Source organism: Podarcis raffonei, chromosome 12, assembly GCF_027172205.1.
Source record: "Podarcis raffonei isolate rPodRaf1 chromosome 12, rPodRaf1.pri, whole genome shotgun sequence".
NCBI lineage: Eukaryota > Metazoa > Chordata > Lepidosauria > Squamata > Lacertidae > Podarcis > Podarcis raffonei.
Genome location: NC_070613.1, coordinates 29,087,029 through 29,110,052, shown reverse-complemented (window position 1 = coordinate 29,110,052; position 23,024 = coordinate 29,087,029). Strand labels below are relative to the sequence as shown.

At 43.9% G+C, this 23,024-nt stretch overlaps 1 protein-coding gene across 2 annotated transcripts; it reads right to left on the bottom strand.

The window, feature by feature from the left end:
• Positions 1–1,322: 1,322 nt before the first annotated feature.
• On the bottom strand, positions 1,323–22,823 carry TAC1 (tachykinin precursor 1). 2 transcript variants are annotated; one of them, XM_053359620.1, is made up of 5 exons: positions 22,370–22,823; positions 14,495–14,591; positions 12,776–12,799; positions 8,307–8,360; positions 1,323–2,012 (listed from the first exon to the last, which is right to left on the bottom strand). In XM_053359620.1, the coding sequence occupies exons 1-5, from the start codon at positions 22,490–22,492 to the stop codon at positions 1,963–1,965; spliced, it is 348 nt and encodes a 115-aa protein (XP_053215595.1). In that variant the 5' UTR covers positions 22,493–22,823; the 3' UTR covers positions 1,323–1,962. The 2 variants fall into 2 exon arrangements, with proteins under 2 accessions (XP_053215595.1, XP_053215596.1); XM_053359621.1 differs by lacking the exon at positions 8,307–8,360 and having other exon boundaries at positions 22,370–22,815.
• Positions 22,824–23,024: the final 201 nt, after the last annotated feature.

The window sequence follows — 23,024 nt, the reverse complement described above, 5'->3', positions numbered from 1 at the left end:
GGGGCTCAAATATTTTATGGGGGGGGCTGAAGGGACCTGTCCCCCTAGGAGTTGCTTCGTATGGTGATGATATTCTTCTTCAGGAATATTTGTGGTATGAAAGGTTACAGGATTCCAGCAAGGAACTATGGGACACACATACTTCTATGGCAAACGAACGGTATAACTGCCCCAAAATGCTTACAGGTGTGAGTGGTATTGAAAATACGATTGTGTAGAACCACCCCAATAACATCACAATGAATGTTTTTAAAAAAGGACATCTAACAACTCTTATTCACTGGAGGGAAGAGCTCATGGCTCTGCGCTCTTGAGCTATCTTGTTCCAGCCCTATTATTAACATATTAACAGCAATCTCTGCCCATTGACTTGCTGGGGGCAACCTCTACCGGTGTCCTATTGTCAGGCTTCAGAGCATTGGCTTCCTCCCCCCGTAGCAGTAAATAAGCCAGGCTTCCTCAACCTTGGCCCTCCATATGTTTTTGGCCTACAACTCCCATGATCCCTAGCTAGCAAGACCAGTGGTCAGGGATGATGGGAATTGTGGTCTCAAAACATCTGGAGGGCCGAGGTTGAGGAAGCCTGAAATAAGCAGATCAAACGAAAGGAAAGTCGAGAGACAAAAGAAAGTGTCTCCCTAGAATGACGGTGCTCCCAATTAAGGCTTACCACCTCCATTCCTATTAATCTATGTCACTCGTACATCTTGTAATCTGAGTTTGTACCCTCTGTGCTTTCTGTTCTAACACTCTCTGGGCTCTCCAGAGAGTGGGGTGGGAACACTGTCCAGAGACTGTGAATCTGTTAACCCTCTCTCTTCCAGTGTTTCTTCTCCTAGCTGCTCCCACCATTCCTTCTCAGTTCAGCCCTCCTCACCATGGTCCCCAACACCTAACACACGCTTCTCCCATATTTGATAGGCACCAGCTGTGTATTCTCAGGCCCCCTTTTGGACCCATTGATTGTGCTATGGAGATTATGAACTAACTCTCATTGAAAACAACTTCTGAACTAACTCTCATTGAAACGACTTCTGAGTATACCTGTGTAGGATAGTGCTATTAGCTAATTAGATCAGCGATGTGGAACCTGTGGCCCTCCAGATATTTTTGGACTCCAACTCCAATAACCTCTGTAGGGTCATAGGTTCCCCCACCCCAGACTTGGATTAGAGTCAAGAGAAGGTAGAAAACACAACTAATATCTAATTTGTCCATCTCCATCCTGCCTGCACGCCTACTCTGCTTTGTGTGTGTGTGTGTTTACATCCAGTGCCTTTCTGTTTGAAATAATTACATCATTCCCTGCAAGTTGCAAAATCTCCAGAGTAGATTTTTCTTTTATTTAAAGTGTTAACTGCTGTAAAATGCCAGATAATGAAACAAAGACTTCTAGATTCACATTTAAAGCTCTCTCTTTTTAAAATATATGTGTGTGCATGAAACAAACAAACAAAAAAAACATGCTGCAATGATACAAATATATTTTAGCTACAGAAATTATAGTACATTTTTTCCCCTTTTGGCTATGAACACAAATTGAGGCACTAGACACCAGAGCAAATTGGCGTTGGTTGTGAAGCTGATACAATTGCTATAAATTAACAAAGGTTTATTATTATTATTATTTCTTTACCACTTTTTAAAAACATTTGGTGAACATCTCTTTCACAGAACATATCAAATAATGTGCTTTGTTGTGAAACACCATGGATTTCTTTATTCCGTACGGAGTCGCCATAGTAGAATCCATCTTTCGCTTACCACTTTACTGTATGTATCAATGCCACAATAGGAAGGGGTGGGGGGAAATAATTGTGTTTTGTTTTTTTAATTAAATTTACAACGTTAAAAAAAGAAAGACCAGTCTTAAATAAATAATTCCTTGCAATGGCTCTTCTATATTACACTAACTTGGCCATTTAAACAAACAAATCTCAACATATAACGGACAGGGAAGTCTCATTTACGTCTCCTTTCGTACATCTGCGCTGCATTCCATTCAGAAGATCCTGGGAGGGAAACAAAACAACAACAAAGCATGACATGTTAATTTGAATGCCGTTCAGCTATCGGACATTGTATGAATCATGGTAAATTGGTCTAGAAGCATAAGCTTATTCCACTATAGCCTGCATTTGGACTTCCAGGCACAGTTCGGGTACCACATGTTAAGGAAGGCATTGACATTGAAGAAGGATGGAGAAGGACTGTGGGTCCATAGCAGAACATCTGATTTGCATGCAGAAGGTCCCCGGTTCAGTCCCTAGCATCTTCTAGGTAGGACTGGCAAAACCACTGCTGCTCAGTGTGAACATTACTGACTGTGACTCTGTATGAGGCTGCTTCCTATGTCAAACTGGAGTATATCCAGAGGAGGGTGACCAGGACAGTCTTATGAGAGATGGTTGAAAGAGCTGCATATGTTTACCCTGGAGAAGAGAACAAAGGAACATAAGAAGAACCTGTTTGACAAGAGAAAGGGTGGGCTCTCCTTTGATGGAGGTATTGAAGCAGAGGCTAGGCAGTCATTGGTCAGGAGCGCTATAGTTGCAAGATCCTGCCTTGTCAATTCCGAGTATGGAGTTAAGTCTATAGGACCTTCTACCTCTGTGGTTCTTTGAGTGTATGGAACTTTGGGGAGGCCAACTCCTGTTGAAATCAGGGTTGTCTTGGTAGCTTAGCACCCAGAGAGGCAAGTGCTGGGTGGGACCCATCCTTTTAGACAGTGCCCAAAGGTACCAAAAAGTAAATCAGAGAAAATGGTGGCATCCTAAGGTTTTGCATTACCTTTCTGCCGCTCCTTTCGTCCCTTCCCTCCACAGTAGTGCTGACAGCATTCGCTACAATAACTTTTGGACTGGCACAGATCTTTAAGGATGAGGGCTGCTCATGCTAAGCTGATAAATAAGAAGCCCAGTTGGTAGCCTCGTCTCATGTACCTGTTGCTGGGCTAAGCCACTTCAGATTACAGGTGTGGGAGGATCAAATGAACGTTCCCACAAGTTAAATGTTCCTGCGCATTCCCTAGCTTGTCAGGACAGAAAGCAGGAGTCTCTCACATGTTTATTTTCTGTGCAGATTCTTGTTAACTTTTAATATGGTAGAGCATCCGAATTTATGACACCCTCCCTGGCCCCAAATCTCCCTGGCAGTTGATCAAGACCAGGAAAAAGCTGTGCACATGGCTGTTGCGATCAGGTGTTTTGCAGCCAAGAGTGTCCCTCCTTCCAGTATAGTTTTGGTTTCAATGTGTGAAATGTACTGTGCTTTGCATTCCCCACCTGTTTGATCTCTCCTCTGTAGGTCTCAAGTTGCGTTTGTGCATCCCAATTGAAGTGTGTGCCTTTGCCAGTGCATTAATTTCCCTATAAATCAATCATGGCTAGTATACCAATTGTGGCCCCCAGATGCTGTCGGCCTCCAACTCCCATGATCCTTGACTATTGGCCATGCTGACTGAGGCTGAAGGGAGTTGGAATCCAACAGCATCTCAAGGGTCCTACAGGGTCTTCACCCCTGGTCTTCTGCTCCGAGTGGTTTTAGAACACAAGCTGGCAAAGAAGAGGAGCTCAGAATGGTGAGGAAAGAAAGTGGAAGTCCTTCGAAGAACTGTTGGTGCAGGATGTTGAGGAGGAAAGATAAGAGAGACTAGGGAAAGCAGCAGAAAGAAAGCAGTTAACTAGGGATGGGCAAATCTCTCAATTTCAATTTCTCATTTCCCTCCCAGTCTTAACTTCAGTTCTCCAGATTTCCATATCTGTTTGTGATTTTTTAAATAGTCCTCATAAAAATGTGAATTTCTCCTAATATAGGCCCTTCTGTGAATTAGGTAAGTTTGTCTTTAAATGCAAATAGAATCAAATTTATTCCCCATCCGTAGACACATCATAACTAACATCACTGACTCATTTATTCAAGAAATGCCCTGTGGCACAGTAGCCAGCATTGTTTTGGGGCTGCGATGAAGTGAGGTGTTTAATTGTTGATCTGTGGCTATAGTTGCTCATTTACTGGTTAACTTAGATGTCAAATGAGATGCCACTCATTTCTGATAGCGAAAAATTCTGAAGCATTGCAATACCCTACGATCAAGGCCAGCTCAAGGTATTTTGGCACCTGAGGTGAACCACAAAATGGCACCTCTGCTGCCAGTTGAGATGAGAGGGAGGAGTGAAAACCAGCACTGGAATGAAAGGAGTGGAGAGAAGCATTGGGATGAGAGGAGGAGGCGGTGATGGTGGTGGAGAAGGAGAGGGCAGCAGAGGTGGCAGCAGGTGGATCTGCCGCCCCACCCAGGTCTGCTGCCCGAGGCGGCTGCCTCACCCTGCTTCATAGGCGAGGTGGCCCTGCCTATGGTGTTGGAAGAGCAGCTAAGACCCCTTCACACCGGCTTTTCATATCACCAGCTGCTGTGAAAATTCACATCATCCAATAAGGAGAATGAGAAAAAAACACAGCATGCAACAGGCTAAATGTGGAAGGTAACTGCTCTGTTCTCTCTGCCCCTTCTATTTGCATTTCACTATTATGGGGTGGATTTTTAGAATGTCAGTCAAACGAAGGAAGCAGCGAAAGGCCCACACTGGCACACTTTTCCTTAAACATGAATTTTCCTGCCTTCAACATTTGCTGCAAGGTAAGAACCAGGGCTCCATCAGGGCCTCTACAGTCAAGATTTAGTTTAATTGCCCATTTGCTCTTACAGTTGGAGATAAAGTGGTTTTTCAAGTGGGGTTTTTCTAATCCACACTTGTGACGGATTAGAAATACAGAACTGGAAGTAGTTGTAGCAAAAGATGCCTCTAGTTTAAACTTGCTCTTCATTATGTTAAGAGGTTGGAATTAGAGGGGGTGTAGCAAACGAAGTGGTTAGGGACGCGGGTGGCGCTGTGGGTAAAAGCCTCAGCGCCTAGGGCTTGCCGATCAAAAGGTCGGCGGTTCGAATCCCCGCGGCGGGGTGCGCTCCCGCTGCTCGGTCCCAGCGCCTGCCAACCTAGCAGTTCGAAAGCACCCCCGGGTGCAAGTAGATAAATAGAGACCGCTTACCAGCGGGAAGGTAAACGGCGTTTCCGTGTGCGGCTCTGGCTCGCCAGAGCAGCGATGTCACGCTGGCCACGTGACCCGGAAGTGTCTGCGGACAGCGCTGGCCCCCAGCCTCTTGAGTGAGATGGGCGCACAACCCCAGAGTCTGTCAAGACTGGCCCGTACGGGCAGGGGTACCTTTACCTTTACCTTTAGCAAATGAAGTGCTTTGTATACTTTATATGACCGCTCTGATGTGCGGAACTGGCACTGCTACATGCGCTGCATAATACTCATTCTGCGTTTGTAAGAAATTGATCTTTCAGCAGTTGGGTCCATGCAGTTGGGTCAGCTGGCAACATTCAGGGCAGGCCTGAAGCCTGGAGTGTGCCTCTGACTCACAAAGCCTAGGCGGTCTGGTTGGCTGAAAGACTTGGGAGAACTGGTGGCATATGAGGCAGTGTGACAGAGGCTGGCTACATTTCCCTGGTGCCTCAGAGGGGCTAGACTGAGGAGATGAGAGAGGCTGAAAAATTATCCTAGCTACCTGTGAAAAGGGAAGGGCACCACATATTAGTAGCAAAAATCACTTCCAGAACTTTGACCGTCCCAAAGACTTGTGAACAACCCCTTCCTGTACAAGCAATGTTCCTAACTTGGTATCAGCCTGGCTGCTTGATGGATTCTACCAGTCATCTACTCTAAAAAGAAGTCCCAAAATCCTGAAGGCATAAGGAAGCAGCAGAATGTCACCATGTTCACTGAACAATAGGCCAATACCTCAGTCCAGATTAATGCCTGCTCAGAGGTTCATGGGATCATAGCTCACTGACAGAGTAGTTGACTTGCATACCTTCAAAAGTTGCCAGATTCAATCCTGTGTATCTCCATTTATAAAGGATTACATAGTAGGCAATAGGAATGACCTCCGTCTGAAAACCTGGATACTTACAGTCAAGGAAGACATTGCTGCATGAAATGGACCCACACAGTAACTCAGTTTAAAGTAGCTCCACACAAGCATTCAGAGTTTCTATCTGCCCTTCCCCTTAGTAGAACAGCATACCCTCCATTTTTTCTCCGATGAAAACAGGACAACCCATTCCATAATAGTAATTTTACTATATACACCCTGTCATCTGATTTGGTTGCCCTAACTACTCTGGGCAGCTTCCAGCATATATATAAAACATAATAAAACATTAAACATTTGAAAAACTTCCCTATACAAGGCTGCCTTCAGGTGGCTCAGGGGTCAGATAATTCCCCTCCAACATTTCTTCCATGAAAATAGGGATGCTAAGGAAAAGCAGGACATTCCGGGATCAAATTAGAAACTGGGACGGCTTCTCTAAATCAGAGACTGTCCCTGGAAAATAGGGACACTTGGACGATCTGGAACAGGCCTAGTCCCCATAGGCTTGGTTCAGTTCTCCTAGAGGCAGAGTCTTTCAATGAGAGCTTATTTAACAAAGGAAGAGACACCTAAAGAAAATGATATTATGCGATTGCACAGTCCTATATCAGCAGACTCAGGTGGCTGAGTGTCGACAGGACTGGACGCTGGAGAAGCGAAAGCGAGGTATCAACATACTTATGTGAACCCCAAGGAAGGCAGATGTACAAAACCTTTTTTTAAGAAAGAGCAAAACAAAATGAGGCTACCCTTTCCTCACAAAAAAACCTAATAAGGATTGAGCATGCTCAGTAGTTTATACAAACCATATATTCCCAGTTGGGAAACTGGGAGGCAATGACTTGCTTGACTCCCTTACAGCTCAAAATATCTCAAAAGCTGTCCTTCTGCCTGGAACCCTGGTGCCATCTCTAATATCTAAACAATATCTTTCAGAAAGGAGCCTTTGAAAGCCTCTCTTAATTTCAGGTTACTGTTGCATAATTTCCAGTAGGTGACTAATCCCAGAGCTTTGGTGTTGCACAGTGAATTTGGAGCTAGGTCACAATCTTGCTCGGACACTTTGAAGCAGCCCCACTGAATTTAAAAGGACCGCTCTAAAGTGAATAAATTACAGGGTATGTCAATACTACTTTCGTGTCAACATTTGATTGAACTAAAGTGTGGAAAATGTCTCTTTAAAAAGAAACCACTTCCCATTTTTTGGTTTGTTTTTCTGCAGCACACCAAAATGCAATCAGAGGTGGGTTTTTGTACATAAAACTCTGGTATATATCTCTAGCAAAGAAAGACACTGTCCTTTCATTTCTGCAATCAGATCTATATATTTCATTGTCTTCAGCTACTCAGGCTCTGTGGGTGACACCAGAGTAGAAGAGAAGAACAATGAATACTGAGATGATTGAAATCGGAACTTAATCTTCCAGGCTAGAATATTTCAGTTTCCAAGTGTGGTGATGAATATCTATTGTTCATGCTCACTTTAGGCAACTAGCTGTAAATTATTCTATACATTACAGCAATTCTGAAGTAATAAGATATTTTTTAAAAACATGGTTATTTGCACTTCTTGTATTTTCAGATCACAATAGGAACAGAATCTCAACTCGAGCTTGAATCTGTCAATTGGTATTTGCAAGTGCCTTAGTATCTAATGGCTACTCTACCCAGAGATAAACCCTACACTCAATTGCTCATGATTCATAGCAATTTGTAAAACTAAACAGAGTACCGACATAATATTGCAGTGATGAACGCTACTGGGTTGGAAATAAAGCAACCGGCAATTGGAATTTCAGAAAAATAGTTTGCAACGCAAGCTTAAATAATTGCTAAACATGTTAGGCAGTTTGGTTTCCTACGCCACTTAAGAAAATAGCAGAGGGTGTTCCTTTAAAACCTTTCAATAGTCTATAGAGCACATTTAAACTAACCACGGTCTCTTTTTTTCCTGTTATTCAGTAATTACATGTCTTGTGGACCCACTAGCAGACATCACATTTTCAGTGGGTAAATGAAGCCTTGATAAACCATCAGCAACAGAATGACAGCTTAATGTGAAGATAGGTTTGGCTGGAGAGATATGGCATGGTGCCTTTCCCCTCCACGAAGCAGTTTTGCCACCCAAAAGTATGCAACTGGTTGTTACTTCAGCCAAGAGCTGTTTGACTGAGGGAGGCACTGAAACTCAATGGCAGAGCTCAGGTTTGGCATGCACGAAGTTCCAGGTGCAAGATGAGCCAATGGCGGGAGGCAACTTCCTATGTGAAGGTGGATATGTTATGAACATACTTATTATTATTACTATTTAAAATAGTAGGTAAGAGAGGTTGTGCTTGCAGGCTTCGCTGTAGTTTATACATACCAGAATCTAAAGATCTTTTGCCCATGAGTCCAACAAATGAATCTGTTTTATGTCCTGAAAAATATATTTGGGGGTGTTTAAGTACATTTGAAATACAGCTTTCTCTCTCTCTCTCTCTTGTGGCAATGCGTGTTCATGGTGAATACACAGTAGAAACAAACTGCAAATGATTAAATGTGGCACCTCACTAGGTCTTAGTTTAAGAAAAGACAAGAGTACCCCTCATCTATTACTTCTATGTCCTACTCAAATAATTGCCAATGTTTATTCATTCAATATGGGTTTGGATTAGCAGTTAAATAGTGGTCACTGAGCTACCAGCCTCGTTTGAAAGCTACAGTTGTTCTTGAGCTGTCTTTAATGATGGAACATGTGCTGGGAAGAATCATGGCTTAATTCTTTCTTTTAAAATACCTTGAGGTTTCTTGGGGCTTAGCTTCAGTTACAGTTCCTTGGTTTTTGTAGCCAAGAGTCCCAGTCCAATGAGCTCAAATAGGGGGTGGTGACACATTTCAGAGTGCATTTACTAAGTTCTGTAAGAAAATGTTGCCTTGCAAAAATACTTTTTTTAGGACGAGGCTAACATTCTTTGGTGTGTGTGGGGAAAGTGAATTTTAGAGAGTCACACTAACTGGTCGGAGCACTGAGTTTGACTTTGCACCAGGGCTTACTGCAAAGCTTACTGCAAGGCCTTGGACAAATTGTGACCCTCAGTGTAGCTGTTTTTAATGAATTGTTGCAAGGATAAATAATAGAAACTGTCAAGTTGGAAGGGACCACAAGGGCCATCTAGTTCAACCTCCAGCAATGCAGTAATCTTTTTGCCCAAAGTTGGGCTCCAACCCATGACCCCAAGACCCTAGCTTTAGTCTTATGTTCTATTGAATAAACTATCTTGAACTGCAAGACACTTTTGCAAGAATATTGAGAGTCGTAGTTAAGTAACTTCTGGAGGGCGGCAGGTATATTACATGGGCTGAGCACCAAGAAGTGCTATAGAAAGGACCGGTTACTAGAAATGTGCAATCAAGGTGCATCACAAACAACTATCCCAGCTCAAAGTAGAAGATGCTGGCAGAATCTTTCACTCCCCGCTCCACACACTCTTCCTGATGTTACCTGTATCCTCTTCTGTGCCTTCTGTTTGCCAGCTATTGCTCTATCTGTTTCTTTCAACTTATCTGTTTTTCCTTTGTGTTTCTTTCATGCCACTGCCCCCTTCTTCCTTTCTAAGCTTTAGAAGAATGATGCTGGATTAGATCAAAGCTCTGGCATCTACTCACCAAAAGTCTCTATTTCTTTTTCCTCCCAAAGGAAACATACATTGTAAAGGCTCACCTGGGCTCCACTGCTTACAGATAGGAGAGAGCTGCAATAGGCTAACTTGACCAAAGACTTCCCCATTCTTTAATTCCCCAAAACCGAGTGGCAGCTATAAATTCCCCCTTTGGAGAGAGTTTTGTCTAGTTAAAACTATTGATCAAGACAAAACAAATGGCAAAGCTTTCAGAAGCCAGACATCTGCGTATATAAAAGATTTGTCTCCCAAGCTGAGACAGCGTTGTTCAGCACACTATAATTTTGAAAGCAGCCACTAAGTACAGCTAGATGAGTTTTGGCTGGAAGAGTTTTAATTGTCATTCAAATGGGTAATCCTAGTGATTTAATATAGCCACCAGCCTGGATGGCTAGGAGTCTTATTAATTTGTGGCAAAATACAACTCCCCCCCCCAAAAAAAAACCCTCTTAGCATTGGTCTTATTGAAATCAAAGCATCTGGATTTGTATGGCTTTGGGCAGTTTGGGGGGAAATATCTCTCTCTGTTGATATGCTTTTTCTCTATCAAAATGCAACCTGCAGTTTTTGTTGCCTTGGCTTATATATAATGTATCGCATGGAACAACCTAAATCGAATGACGTGTTCAAGCTAGTGCTGGAATTAGATTTAGGCTGTAATACTATAAACCCTTACTCGGAAGTAAGTCCCAATGACCACAGTGGGGCTTACTTCTGAGCAGACATGTGCAAGGTTGTACTGTTTGACCCGAAATCACTATTGGTGCAGTTTGCATTAATGTGTTAACAATTGTAACAATAATTTATGGTTGCAAGCTGTTCAAAGAACAAGACATCCCCCCTCCAGAAGTAATAATGTACCATTTTGTGTACGTGTCTGCAGACTCTAAAAAACGAGACCTTGGGCTATGAAGTTCGCATCACAATGCAATCCCATGGAAGCCTACTCAGGAGCAGGGCATAGGAAGGGGGGGTGGCCCCAGGTGCCATCATGGAGGGGGGTGACAAATTATCAAGGAACAATTACTGCCTTACTAGAGCGGTTCATAAAAAACTTTTTTAAAAAAATTCCTCCTCCGAAAGTCTTGTCTTACCACAGTAGGGATTATATAGCTATATATGAAATTTCATGCATATCAGTTAATATATTGACCCTCCACAAAAATAGCTGTTTACTTGGCCGTTTTCCTATGTTGTGAAGGCTGAAATTTCAATTCAGTGGAGCACTTACTGTTCCCAACCCTAACCTGTGGAAAGCCATCTAATTAGACTTTAATTTGATTTTGACATGTTTTTAGGAGGTAATTTAATTATTGTTTGATTTTATACCAATGCTATGTATCTGATGTTAGCCACCCTGAGCCCGACTTCGGCCGGAGAGGGCAGGACATAAATAAAAGTTTATTATTATTATTATTATTACTTATTATTATTCCTTTGCTGGAAAATATGAAATAGCGTAAAACCATTTTTGCAGGCAAAAAAATCAATGAAGGGGTGACAAGAAATTTTCTGCACCGGTTACCACCTGACTTTCCTACGCCTCTGCTCAGGAGTTAGTCTCACTGAGTTCAATTGGACTTTTACTAGGTAAGTCTGTTTACGATTGCACCTTAAACCAAATTGATTTAAGAAGAAGAAAAAAAACAACCATAGGAGCCTAGGTCAGGAGACCTGGTTTTATTCTCACCTCTGGGTAGATTTGCAAATTTAAAGTTTTGCTACTGTTCCCAGAGTTAAAGCCACAACTTTCTGAGTGCTGGTGAAATAATGTCAGTAATGCTGTATGTCAGGTGGTCAGGTATATAAGTGAGCAGGGCTCCTGAACCTTAAATAGTTGTGTGTAGAAGCCTGGACTTCAGCAGGTGTACCTTGTCATGCAAACAACATCTGGGAAAATTCCGTCTTCTACATACCTATTAAAGGTGCTAGAGCCCTGTCCCTTTTCTTTGCATCTGGTCACCCTAGCTCAGGCATAGGCAAACTCCAGATGTTTTGGGACTACAACTCCCATCATCCCTGACCACTGGTCCTGTTAGCTAGGGATGATGGGAGTTGTAGTCCCAAAATATCTGGAGGGCCGAGTTTGCCTATGCCTGCCCGAGCTGGACAGCTAAGCTGTGGGGGGGTGTAGCCCTCCAGATGTTGATGGACTCCAAGTCCCATCAGCCCCGGCCAGCATGGCCAGTGGCCAAGGATGCTGGGAATTGTAGTCCAACAGCCTCTGGTGGGCCAATGCATGACCTTTGTGCATAACTATAAGCTAAGGTTGCCAGATTTCAAAAAGTGAATTTCCGAACACTTGGGGGGGGGGACAAAGATGCTGAGGCGTTTTTTTGCTTTTGTTTTGCAAAATCTCCAAATGAAGTTTTTACCTATTTTTTTTATAGAAATCACCAAAAAACCAACACTTCCAATATGGGCTGCCTTCCCCCCCAGGTTTTCCTGGATATTTTAGCCGCTTTTCGAAAATTCCACGCGGAAGCCATTTTTGACAGATGAATCCTGGCTATGTCAGGGAAATATGGCAGCCCTACTATAACCAGCCCTGACTATAAGTGATACTGTTATTACTTTCACAAAGTGGCCGTGATCCAATGACACACTGGGGCACATTTGTGCCCCTATCAACAGTAGATAGTCATAGCTAAGTCCCATTGAAATCAAAAGTTAGTATAAATTCATGTTGCCTTCAGGGGAACCAAAGCTGGACTCTCACCCCTCTTACTTGGGAGTAAACTCCACTTCATTTAGACTTACTTCTGAGTAAGCAAGCTGTTGCCACAATGGAAATTCAGAGCAACCCTATGCGTGTTTACTTAGAAGGAAGTGCCACTGTATTCAGAAGTGCTGACTCCCACTTAAGAGTCAGATTGGAGCCACGCAGTGATCACCTGATTCCTTCCAGTGGGCAAAAATTATCCGTGAATTATATTGTTTGCAATTACACGAGGTCCCCTGTACAGACAATCACAGAGCAGCTTTTGTTCACGTGAAGCCCCAGAATGTACATCAGAATTTCCCTGTTTCTGGTTTGGAAGCAATGAGAAACAGGTGTAAACTTGCAGTCCTGGATATCAGTTGCATTGAAATCAGCCGGAAACGGCACACTGGGGAATGATTGTAGGGAAGGGAATCAGTATTATTTCCAGCAAAACCAGCATTAACTTACTTTTATGGGAGAGAGGGCTGTATCCTGGAAAACAATACAAAAAGAAACAATTAGCTGAAGTAGTAGAGATGGCATTTCAATGTGTCGTTTTCATGAAAAGAACAAAAGCGTTTAGCACCAGCTCAGTAGCGTTACATTGCAGTTAATGCACTGATTATTTTCCAAATAATTCATGGCCACGAAACACTTTTCAATACAGGCACAATATGCCAGGATTGCTTCCTGCACGAGCTTCCTTTAAAAAAAGAACATGCCTTTATACATCCCCCATCTTCCCCACTAAATCCCTCTGCAAGGGATGTTCCAGATGCAAAATATAGCAATAAAATGAAATGGATTTTGTTAACGACTGGTTTTATATGCAGTGTAATTTAGCAGATTCACTGGTATTGTTGCAACTACTGTGTGTGTGTGTGTGTGTGTGCGTGCATTGGTGGGTGAGGAGAGATCTTTTTACCTGAGGACCAACTTTCCTTCTGGGTAACTCCCCAGAGGCTGTATGGGGGGACAGAGACATGAGTGGGTGGAAGAAAAAATGTATATTGGTTAGCGATAGCTCAACAATGGAAGAACCTGACTGAAATACCCCTGAACATATGAGAAAGTAATATCTGGGATACAGCAGTGTCTGAGCGTCTCACCAGACACAGGAGGGCAATTAAAGTCATAACGAACAGAGACACCTTCCAAGAAACATGGGCCCCTTTCTTTAACCATGTTAATGATCAAAATCAAGACCTTGTTATACCAACAGCTCAATATTCTCAGTGGAGAGGTCACGTTAAGTTATATGTTTGAACATTGAATGTGTAAGTTTCTGTCTGGAGTCAATGGATAGAACATACACCATTAGATGTACTGCTGGGAAAGTGTTTAACGGTTCTTGTATTTGTTTAAAAACCAATAACAATTCATTTCTTTAAAAATGAAGAAGAAGAAATGCATATTTAACCTTTATACAGTTAGATACTTTGTATGTACCCCTCTCTGTCCATTCAGGCAACCAAAGGGCATTCTCAGAGCTCAAAGACATATTTTAGTCATGCAAAAACTCTCAAGAAGGACGGGAAGCAGGGCTGGTGAGGGGTGTGGCCTGGGGGGAGGGGTGTGGCTGGTGAGGGGGTGTGGCCTGGGGGAGGGGTGTGGCCTGAGTTGGAGGGCTGCATTCAGCATCTGAGTTTGAGGCTCCTCACAATGGCCTGCCCTGATATTACGCACAGTGAGGCTGCAACCCTAACCCTCAACTTGTGTAGCAACGGTTAGGTTTTGGTGGTTAGGTTAGGTTTAGAGGCAGTTAGGTTTCATTGGGCATCCCTGTCTGCCAGTAGAGGAGGTGAGGTGGTCCTGCTTCTGCAGAGACCCCAATGCTATTTGGAGTTTCCTCCCTCCTCCAAGATTAACCCCATATTTCCAAATGATGAAGAATCCCTGGGTCAAATTCTTCAGCCCAGCACTAGAAAATACTTTGATTGCATGCAGCAGGGGGGTTTATTTCCATGGGACTTTTCAGGATGGGAATGTAAATGTTTTGGTGTTTTGCTAAACGCATTGTGTCCAACTGCTAAATGTTAGTTGCGGTGGCTTTTAATTTTAAACTGATTCCAAAGAAAGGGAAGTTTAAACAATTTTGGTAAAAGAGCCGACAGTTTTAGCTGAAATCATCTTGCATATAAATCAAGTGAGCTGCATGAAAGAGTGAGATCGGAAAAGGGTTCTCACCAGAATCTCGTTTGCCCATTAAGCCGTAGAATTGCTGAGGTCTTGGTCGCCTGGCAATTCTCTGGAGGAAGTGCTCGAAGGGTAAAGGCAACTCCTCCTGAAACAGAGATATTGTATCATTAGCGGAGCACTCTGTGTGCGATACTGACAGCGCAATGTTGGGTGAACAAAAAAAGAAGCCCTTCAGTCTGGACGTATTAAGTATCACTCAGCATATGGTGCCTTGGTTTCCTCACTTTTCTTGTCTGCCTTTTCCCAAAGTCTCCAGGGAGAAATGATCCTGTTGCAAAGGAAAATGTCTTTTCCTCTAAGGCCAGATTATGAACTAAACAGAATCCAGACAGAACTCCAATCAAAATCCAATCTGGAATCGAGTTACCCTATGTTCTGTCACAAGGAGGCCACTAGGGGGCAGTGGAAATACAAAGTCAGAAAATCCCAAAACTAGGGGCAAACTACACCTGATGCTGAAGATCTGTGATGAGCATTTTGAAACAGGCGTGAAGAGGCAAACATAAGAACAAGGATGGACAATTTAGATCAGAGGAATGTATATGTTTGGAAGTGTAAGATGCAATTTCCTCCAGTGCTCCAGTGAAATTTAGAATCTCATGAAAATATCCAACTATTAGCATCATTATCCTTATCATCACACAGTGTTGAATTGTTTTAAATTTGCAGCACATTTTAAATTTGCTTTAGAACATCAAGTGAGTCACATGTGGTTTGGCCCTATGGGGATGCATTCATTAAGGGATGTGCTAATAGTTCTCTTAAGGAGCTTTTACATGAGAAGCTTATGTGTGCTTTTGAACCTTTCTGGCACTATTTGTGGCAGGTGCAAATGTGCTTATGTATGTGAGAGTTGACATGGAAGGGAAATTAAATGGGTGTGGTAAGCAATGGAGCTTTCATATTCCCATGTCATGTGGATTAAAACTCGATCCATTGTCACACGGGACACATAAAAGCCACCACTGTTTTATATTTAGGAAGTTTGGTTATGCTGGGCCAAAAGCTGAGCCCAACATACAATGGATGATACAGAAAACATGTTTCCTGGACGGAAGCTGTTGGCAGTCAAGACTTGTGCACATAAAAGCACATTAAAAGTACATTCTTTCCTTTGAAGAATTCTGGTTCCTGTAGTTTAAGGGTTGCTAGGAACTCAAACTCTAGAAAGCTGCTGTCAACCATTGTAGACATTACTATGATGATGATGATTACTATTCATTACCAGCCCTTCACCTCAGGGTCCCAGGGCAGTTAAAACACAATATTAAAACAGTTTAAATTAACTTTAAAATACAGAAATAAAGTGGTCCCCAAAATATACATCTCAAGTGTCAAAAGCCAGAGGTAAAGAGGTGCATCTTCAGTGTTTACCGAAATCTGTATAATAAAGGTGCCAGATGCAGTGCTGTGGGGTGGCAGTCTCACAATTTAGGGGCAGCCACAGAGAATGCCCTCTCTAGGGCCACCACCCCACCACCAAGAGGGCTCCCTCTGCTGATTTTAGCACCTGAGAGGGTCTGCAGGGAAGGAGGCCATTTTTCAGGCATTTGAGACCTGAGTCGTCTCAGTTAATGTGGTCCCCTTGAACTGGGCCTGAAAACGAACTGGCAACCAGAGCAACTGTTTTCAAAATAGTGTTATATGAAATCTGAAGGGTATACCAGCCAGTAATCCAGCTGCTGAATTTTGGACCCATTGACGTTTCCAAGTCATCTTTCAAGAGCAGCCCCACGTAGAGCACATTACAATGATCCAGTTTGGAAGTTACCAGACCATGGAGTCCAGCAGTCTAGTAGTTTCTATCCAAAGGGGGCTGTAGCTGGCGAACCAACCAGAGCTGGAAAAAGGCACTGAGGCCACCTGAGGCTTCAGTGGCACTGTTGAATCCAGAAAAAAAAACCCAAACTGCAAAGTTGCCCCTTTCAGGGCAGGCCACCTCCCAGATGTAAGGACTCAGAACTCATAACATGTAACACCTCTGTCTTTTCAGGATTCAGCTTCAGTTTATTGGCCCATATCTGACCCATCACTGCCTGCAAGCATTGGTCTAACACCTCAACTGCCTCTCTTCATTCAGCTGGGTGTCACCTGTATATTGATGGCAACGCACTCCAGATCTCCTGATGGCAGCTCCCAGAGGATTCATATAGATGTTAAACAGCATAGGGGAGACTACATAACAACTCCCATGGCACTGAATCAAAGTCTCCCATGACTACTTTCTGGAAATGGCTCTGGAGATAGGAGCGGAAACATTGAAGCATAGCCCCCCCCCTTTGAGATGCTCTAGTCTAAACTAGGCAGCTTCCTATGTTCTTCTGTGTGAGCACACATGCAACAAAGCTCACCACTGCACACCAAATATACACAAAACCATCCCTGCTGCGTCTCTTGTTTTTAAAAAATAGGAGCGTGCTGGACGTAGCGTGCTTTCTAGCCTGAAACCAAAATATATTGCTGTTCAGGGTTTTGGGAGAGGCACTCTAGACATGCACAGAGGAGCTTTTTTCATAATTAATCCAGATGTTCCCCAAATCAATCAATTCAAAGCAAGTGCTGGAACGAAGGTGTGACTCACATGCGGCACTCAACCCACAATTTAGATTTGCGTTACTTCTCATAAGCAGTGGTTAGGCATGTATTAACACTTACTTAAAAAAAGAAATAAATAAAATCAACAACAACACAGCATCCTGTGCCACAATGATCCCAATGTTGCTATTTTTTTATTTACTGAAAACAAATTGCTTATTTTAGCACGACTCCCTCTATTCCCAAAGTTCAGAGGAGAGTGCTGCTGTTCATGTGGCCAAAATAGTACCACCCGTACACAAGAGGGAGGCAACAGCAGGCACTGGGGAACCCCAAGACTTTCAGATGATGGGAAACTCCAAAGGTAGTCCAGTGTGGATTGAGTATTAGTGTCTTGGTATGCTGACTGATTTGGGGGGGGGGGAAACGAACAGAAAAACAAACAAATGTTGGAGAGGGGAGGGAATGGAATGGAATAGCGAGGGGAAATGGCATGGCTGGCTGACCAGAACTGTGAGCACAGGGCTCATCCACATGGTGTTTTGCTACCCGAGGCAAATGAGACAATAGCATCCCTTCCCTTTCCATGTACCAAAGGCAAACGTATTGGCGACTGAAGCTTATTCAGCACTGACAATGGAACAGCACCTTCTAACAGCACCTGAGTAGGACAGGTGAGGGGCAACTGGGCAAGCTGTGCAGGATGTGCAGCTCTGTTTTCCAACATCTTGCCCCTGCTTCCCGCTTTTCAGGCAGCCAGCTCACTCTGCCTGGTGATGGGGGCCAGCCCTGACACACAGCACACTGCAACACTTCATGGCAAGTCACACTTGTTAATTCTTTTACGGAGAGGGGCAAGAGAATCTGCACAGCAACAAAGACTTTCTCCCTCCAGCCACTGGAATTGTGTCAAACCCTTAGGCACCCACTAACTGCTGAGGTTATAAAAGGTATTGAAAACCTGCCTGCCTGTCAGTGTAGACTGTGGTCCTTTGGGAGAAATGGTGGGATATAAACAAACAAACAAACAAACAAACAAACAAACCAGACCAGACAGATAATTTCTTAAAATTCAAGATTCTCAGAAAGTTGAATGCTGCAGCTAGTATCAAATTCCAAATTCCATGATCAGTTTTGATCATCCACCAGATTTTAAAAGTGGATGTTGAGAGAGAGTGAAAACTGAAGGAATAGGTAGAATGTCTCTTGCTTACGGAACTACTTCAAATTAACTTAAAACATCTTCTTTAAGCCTTCAGACATCACAAGGTGTTGTTAGTGGTTCAGAGCAAGACCTAACAACAATCTATTTCTGCTCAGTTGTGCTGCCCAACCATTTCTACTCAAGCCAGGTGGCTTTTGGTCAGGATGAAGCCGGATCCATACATGCACATTGCTTGATTTCTCATCCCTCAGTCAACTGTCACTTGATGTCTGTCAGCTGGTTCTATTGAGTCCCATACTTAAGGTTTTGTGGGGTATGATATGAAAGCTGTTGTGTCTGGTCTGTTGTGGTTGTTTCAGCAGTCACTTGGTGTATAAGCTCACTTTAAATATGATAACATTTGAATGTGTGTTGGCTAGTTAAGGAAAAAGATAACTGAGGATTAAGGATCCTGTGAAAATGGACAATGGATGCTATGTTTCTCTAGGAGCTCCATCTCTCCAAATCTTTGGGAGACTCCCCCCTCCAGCAACTTTTTGTCTTTATCTTTAGTCATCTTTATTTTTGATGACTATGTAATAATGATGTACTTTTGCTGCCCTGAAATTAGTAGGCATTTACTCAAGGTGTAGCAGAATCCCTAGCATTTCCTCATCAGCACTAAAAAACCCCCACACTAAACTGAAGCATGATTCTGAGTCTTAACTTCTGTGTTGGTGCCATCTTCCCTGTCCAGCCCAAGCAACCTAACCAACTGGCAGAAGATGGTCTTATTCCATGGGTGAGGAAGCTGTGACTCTCCAGATGTTGCTGGACTCCAACTCCAGCCAGCATGGCCAATGGTCAGAGATGATGGGAGTTGTAGTACAAGAATGCCTGGAGAGTTACCTAGAATCATAGAATTGTAGAGTTGGAAGGGACCACGAGAGTCATCTAGTCCAGCCTCTTGCAACACAGGAATCTTTTGCCCAATGTGGGGCTCCAACCCACAACCCATGCTCTACCAACTGAGCTAGGCTTCTAACCCCCCTCCCCCCCATTGTAGGGAGCTAAAAGAGATTCAATTTCCCTGTTCTAAACCATTGGGGAACAAATAGCAAGCAAACACTGGCATTTAGTCCAGATCCCACCTCATTGCGTTTTGCAGGGTGAAGAACCCTGGAGTGATCTGCACTATGGATGCACTCAATTTCACATTCTAAAACTGTATTATTTGAGCAAACTGCAGAGGAAGTCTTGAAACCGACAAAATCTCACACTGACTCACATTATTTGCTTAAGAAACATGCCTTTGGAGAACAGCACTGCAGAGCAAACTTAAGAGCCCATTGCAATTCACCTATTGCCTATATCCATTGTTACTGTGGGCAGAGACAAATAGAATCAGTTGCGCGTGTTCTTTTGCACTGCCCCTGCTATCAGACAATTCAATCTAAGTTTATTAATCAGTTGGTTGTTAGTAGGGAGTGGCATGCAGACAAATGTAAGGTAGCCTTCCTTATGTTTACTCAGAATGGGGATAAGATAGAGTTAGTTGCGTGGTTTCTGCAACACACAGTGAGGATTCATGGATGTTATCCAACATTAACTTAAGTATTAGATGCAGGTTTTTGATGAGTGATTTTATGGTATTGAAACCTACTGGAATCCTGTATATACATGCCAATAAAGATCTGAAAATTCCATTGCTATGGAAGTTTTCGCAGAACCCCAGTATGACAAGGTAAAACAACATAGTTCAGAGAAACTGACAGCTGCAGCTCAGCCTACATATTGTATTTATTAAGAAATATATAGCTTGCCCTTGAGCTTTTCCTCTTTTATCCTGTGCCCACTGGTAATCACTCCCTATTTCTCATCCCATTATAATTTGCATTACAGTTCAGGAGTACTTTGCTGTTGTTTGTGTTTGTGTGTTAGCGTGTTAGTGAATAGCTACCCATCAGTATGCAGATAGAGAAGAATCCTTGTCATTGTCTCCCATCACCCTTAAAGACCCCCAAAGACTGATGTTGTATCCAGTACTGGAAAAAAAGAAGGGGGAAATGACAGCAAGAGAAAACCACCACTGCCACCACTCCAATCTGAAACAAAGCAGGGCATGGATAGAATTGACCTGACAGGATGGAAAGGACCTTGGAGTCTTTAAATAATTTGGATGCATGTCTGCCCAGAAGCCTCCTGCTTCATATTTTGTGGTGCAAAGTTGGAAGCAAGACCAGGAACTGTTGCAGGAGGACACATGTTTCATAGGCTCCGAAGCATCTTTCTATTTTATGGGCACCGTGCTACCGGCATAGTCTAGATCAGGAATAGTCAATCTGGTGCCCTACAGATCCTGTTGGGACTCCAACTCCCATCAGCCCGAGCCAGAAAACCAATGATTGAGGATGGTGGGATTTGGAGTCCAGCAACCTCTGTTTACCCTGGTCTAGATAAAGTGTTTTCCCACATCCTGCTGTTGCAGGCAACCCTGAATGTGGGGGATGCACTCTAACCTTGGCATGCAGGTGGCTTGCAAATAAGCAAACTGAATAGCACCTGGGAGACCCACAGATTCTTATCCCTATATTCAGGCACTACCCGGCAGAGCTGTTGTTGTTATTCTCAATAGTAATTTATTATTTGCCCTCCAAGCAATTGCCCCAAGGTGATGTACAATAAAAGCAGTGAAAAACAGCAAAACACAAACGCACAACCAACCAACCAATACATTTAGTACAAAAGTAACACAATACACAATAGACACTAAGGGCAAAGACCCACCTATCTGGCTGGGAAAGGCTGTTGGAGCAAATGCATCTTTCTAGAATGTAAAGATAGTGGCACCTGTGGAGCTTGACAGAAATGTTATTCCACAGTACAGGAGCGCTTTAGAGCTGACTTTTCTCTACAGTGGTACCTCTGGTTAAGAACTTAATTCGTTCTGGAGGTCTGTTCTTAACCTGAGGCACCACTTCAGCTAGTGGGACCTCCCGCTGCTGCCGCACCGCCACTGCACGATTTCTGTTCTCATCCTGAGGTAAAGTTCTTAACCCAGGGTACTATTTCTGGGTTAGTGGAGTCTGTAACCTGAAGTGCCTGTAACCTGAAGCATCTGTAACCTGATGTATTTCTATCCCTCTACCCTATACCTGGAACCTGTGTGACACTTTTGCCCCATGAGCTAATGTAACCAGTCTTGGGAGGGTGAGGAAGGAAGTTCAAATCTCAAAGAAGTAGCCTCTCTACTTTGTTATCTATTATCTCTGGTGGGGTCTGGCAAGGAAAGAAATGGGAATTTTTAAGGATCAAACTCCAAACGACCCCTGCGCCCCGCTTCCCAGTGCAATCCGCTCAGAAGTTAAGTTCCACTAGGATGGTATAGGAGTTCTTATAAAACACACTGCACCTTCGGTGTCCGAAACGAATAAAAATTTCCCATTTTCTCAGCTCTGGCTGCGCAGCCAGCCCGATCTAAAACACGCCTAACTCCGAAGTAAACTCCCACCCTCTTGGCTCGGATTTACTCTCAGATTAAGCGTGTATCGGATTGCAGTTTTGCGGCGCTGTCCGATGCATAAACCCCACCTGCGTTCATCGGGGCATGACCGTTTGCAAGGAAAGGACGGCAGCCTTAATATGAAAGAAGAAATAAGAAGCAAGAGCACTGGGTGGCGTCCAACTGGGTGGCGTCCCTACTCAGAGTAGATCCGTTGAAATTAATGTACATACGGGAGCCATGCCCGTTACTTTTAAGGGATCTGCTCTGAGTATAGCTAGCGATGAAAAAAATACATCTTTCTCTCTCGGTCTCCTTTGCTTCTAATCTTTAACGGGGCATCCACAGTTTCTCCGACGACGCTGTGAATTCCTTTGCTGGGGAGAAACATGTTGGCAAGTTGCATGGACAGACGAGGGTTTTGAGAAAAACCCAACCCTGTGGATTTGCCTCCCTCTCACTGTCTAATAAACACACACACAGACACCCCCCGGAGAAAATCGCTGTGCACCCGTGAAGTCCAGGACTTTCCCCAGACGTGATCTCTGGTTTTAGAACCAGTTCAAACTCAACAGCAAAAACCAGCACGATCCCAGTAACGCCCCACCGCCCGTGCGCCACCGTCGAAAAAAAGCCACCACCGGACTTAGCCGTCGGGGCTTGAAAAGCATCTTTCGCTCACCTTGTTTTGGTCGCCATCGGACCAGTCCGACCAGTAATTCAGCTCCTCGTTGTCTCCCAGCTCTTCCGCAAAGGCTTGAGCCGAGACTAGGAACAGCACGGTCAAAACCGCCAGGAATTTCATCGTCGCCGCCGCCCGCTTTCCTCCACGTCGAGGAGCAGCCCGAGGAACCCTTGGTGGGGACGGCAGGAGGTGGAGAGGATGCCGTCGAGGAAAAGCCCGGACCGTCGTCCCCTCCTCTCGCCCTACGGCTGCTGAAAAGTTCTGAGAAGCTGTAGCAAAGAGACAGAGACAGAGAGAGAGAAAAGTGAGGGGTGGGCGTGTGTTGAATACAGGCTTTCCCCTCCTTGCCAGCGCATCTCAGCCTAGACGAGATGAAAAGAAAGCAAAGGCGGCTGGTCCTCCCGCTGGATGCTGCGGAGAGATGCAGGAACCTGGATGCAAGTGATGCCTAAGGCAAGGAGCCAACGCTGAAGCAGGGAGAGGGCACTTACTGAGAGAGGAACGCTGCTGCTTTCCTGGGTGTGGGGCTCAATGAATGCACACCAAGCCAACCCTCTCCACTTTATATTCCTGGCGGTGGGGAGGGCCAGAGAGCTTCCTCTGCCTCAGCCTAATTGCTCCCTGGTATTTATCATGTGAGTCACATGAGAAG

Bases quoted from the DNA above. Each gene is read 5' to 3' on its own strand.
- TAC1 (XM_053359620.1), bottom strand. From the start codon at position 22,492: ATGAAATTCCTGGCGGTTTTGACCGTGCTGTTCCTAGTCTCGGCTCAA. The intron at 12,800-14,494 runs GTGAGAACCCTT...ATTGTTTTCCAG, and splicing joins AATGGGCAAACGAGATTCTG to GATACAGCCCTCTCTCCCAT. The intron at 8,361-12,775 runs GTAAGTTAATGC...TATATTTTTCAG, and splicing joins CAGCCCTCTCTCCCATAAAA to GACATAAAACAGATTCATTT.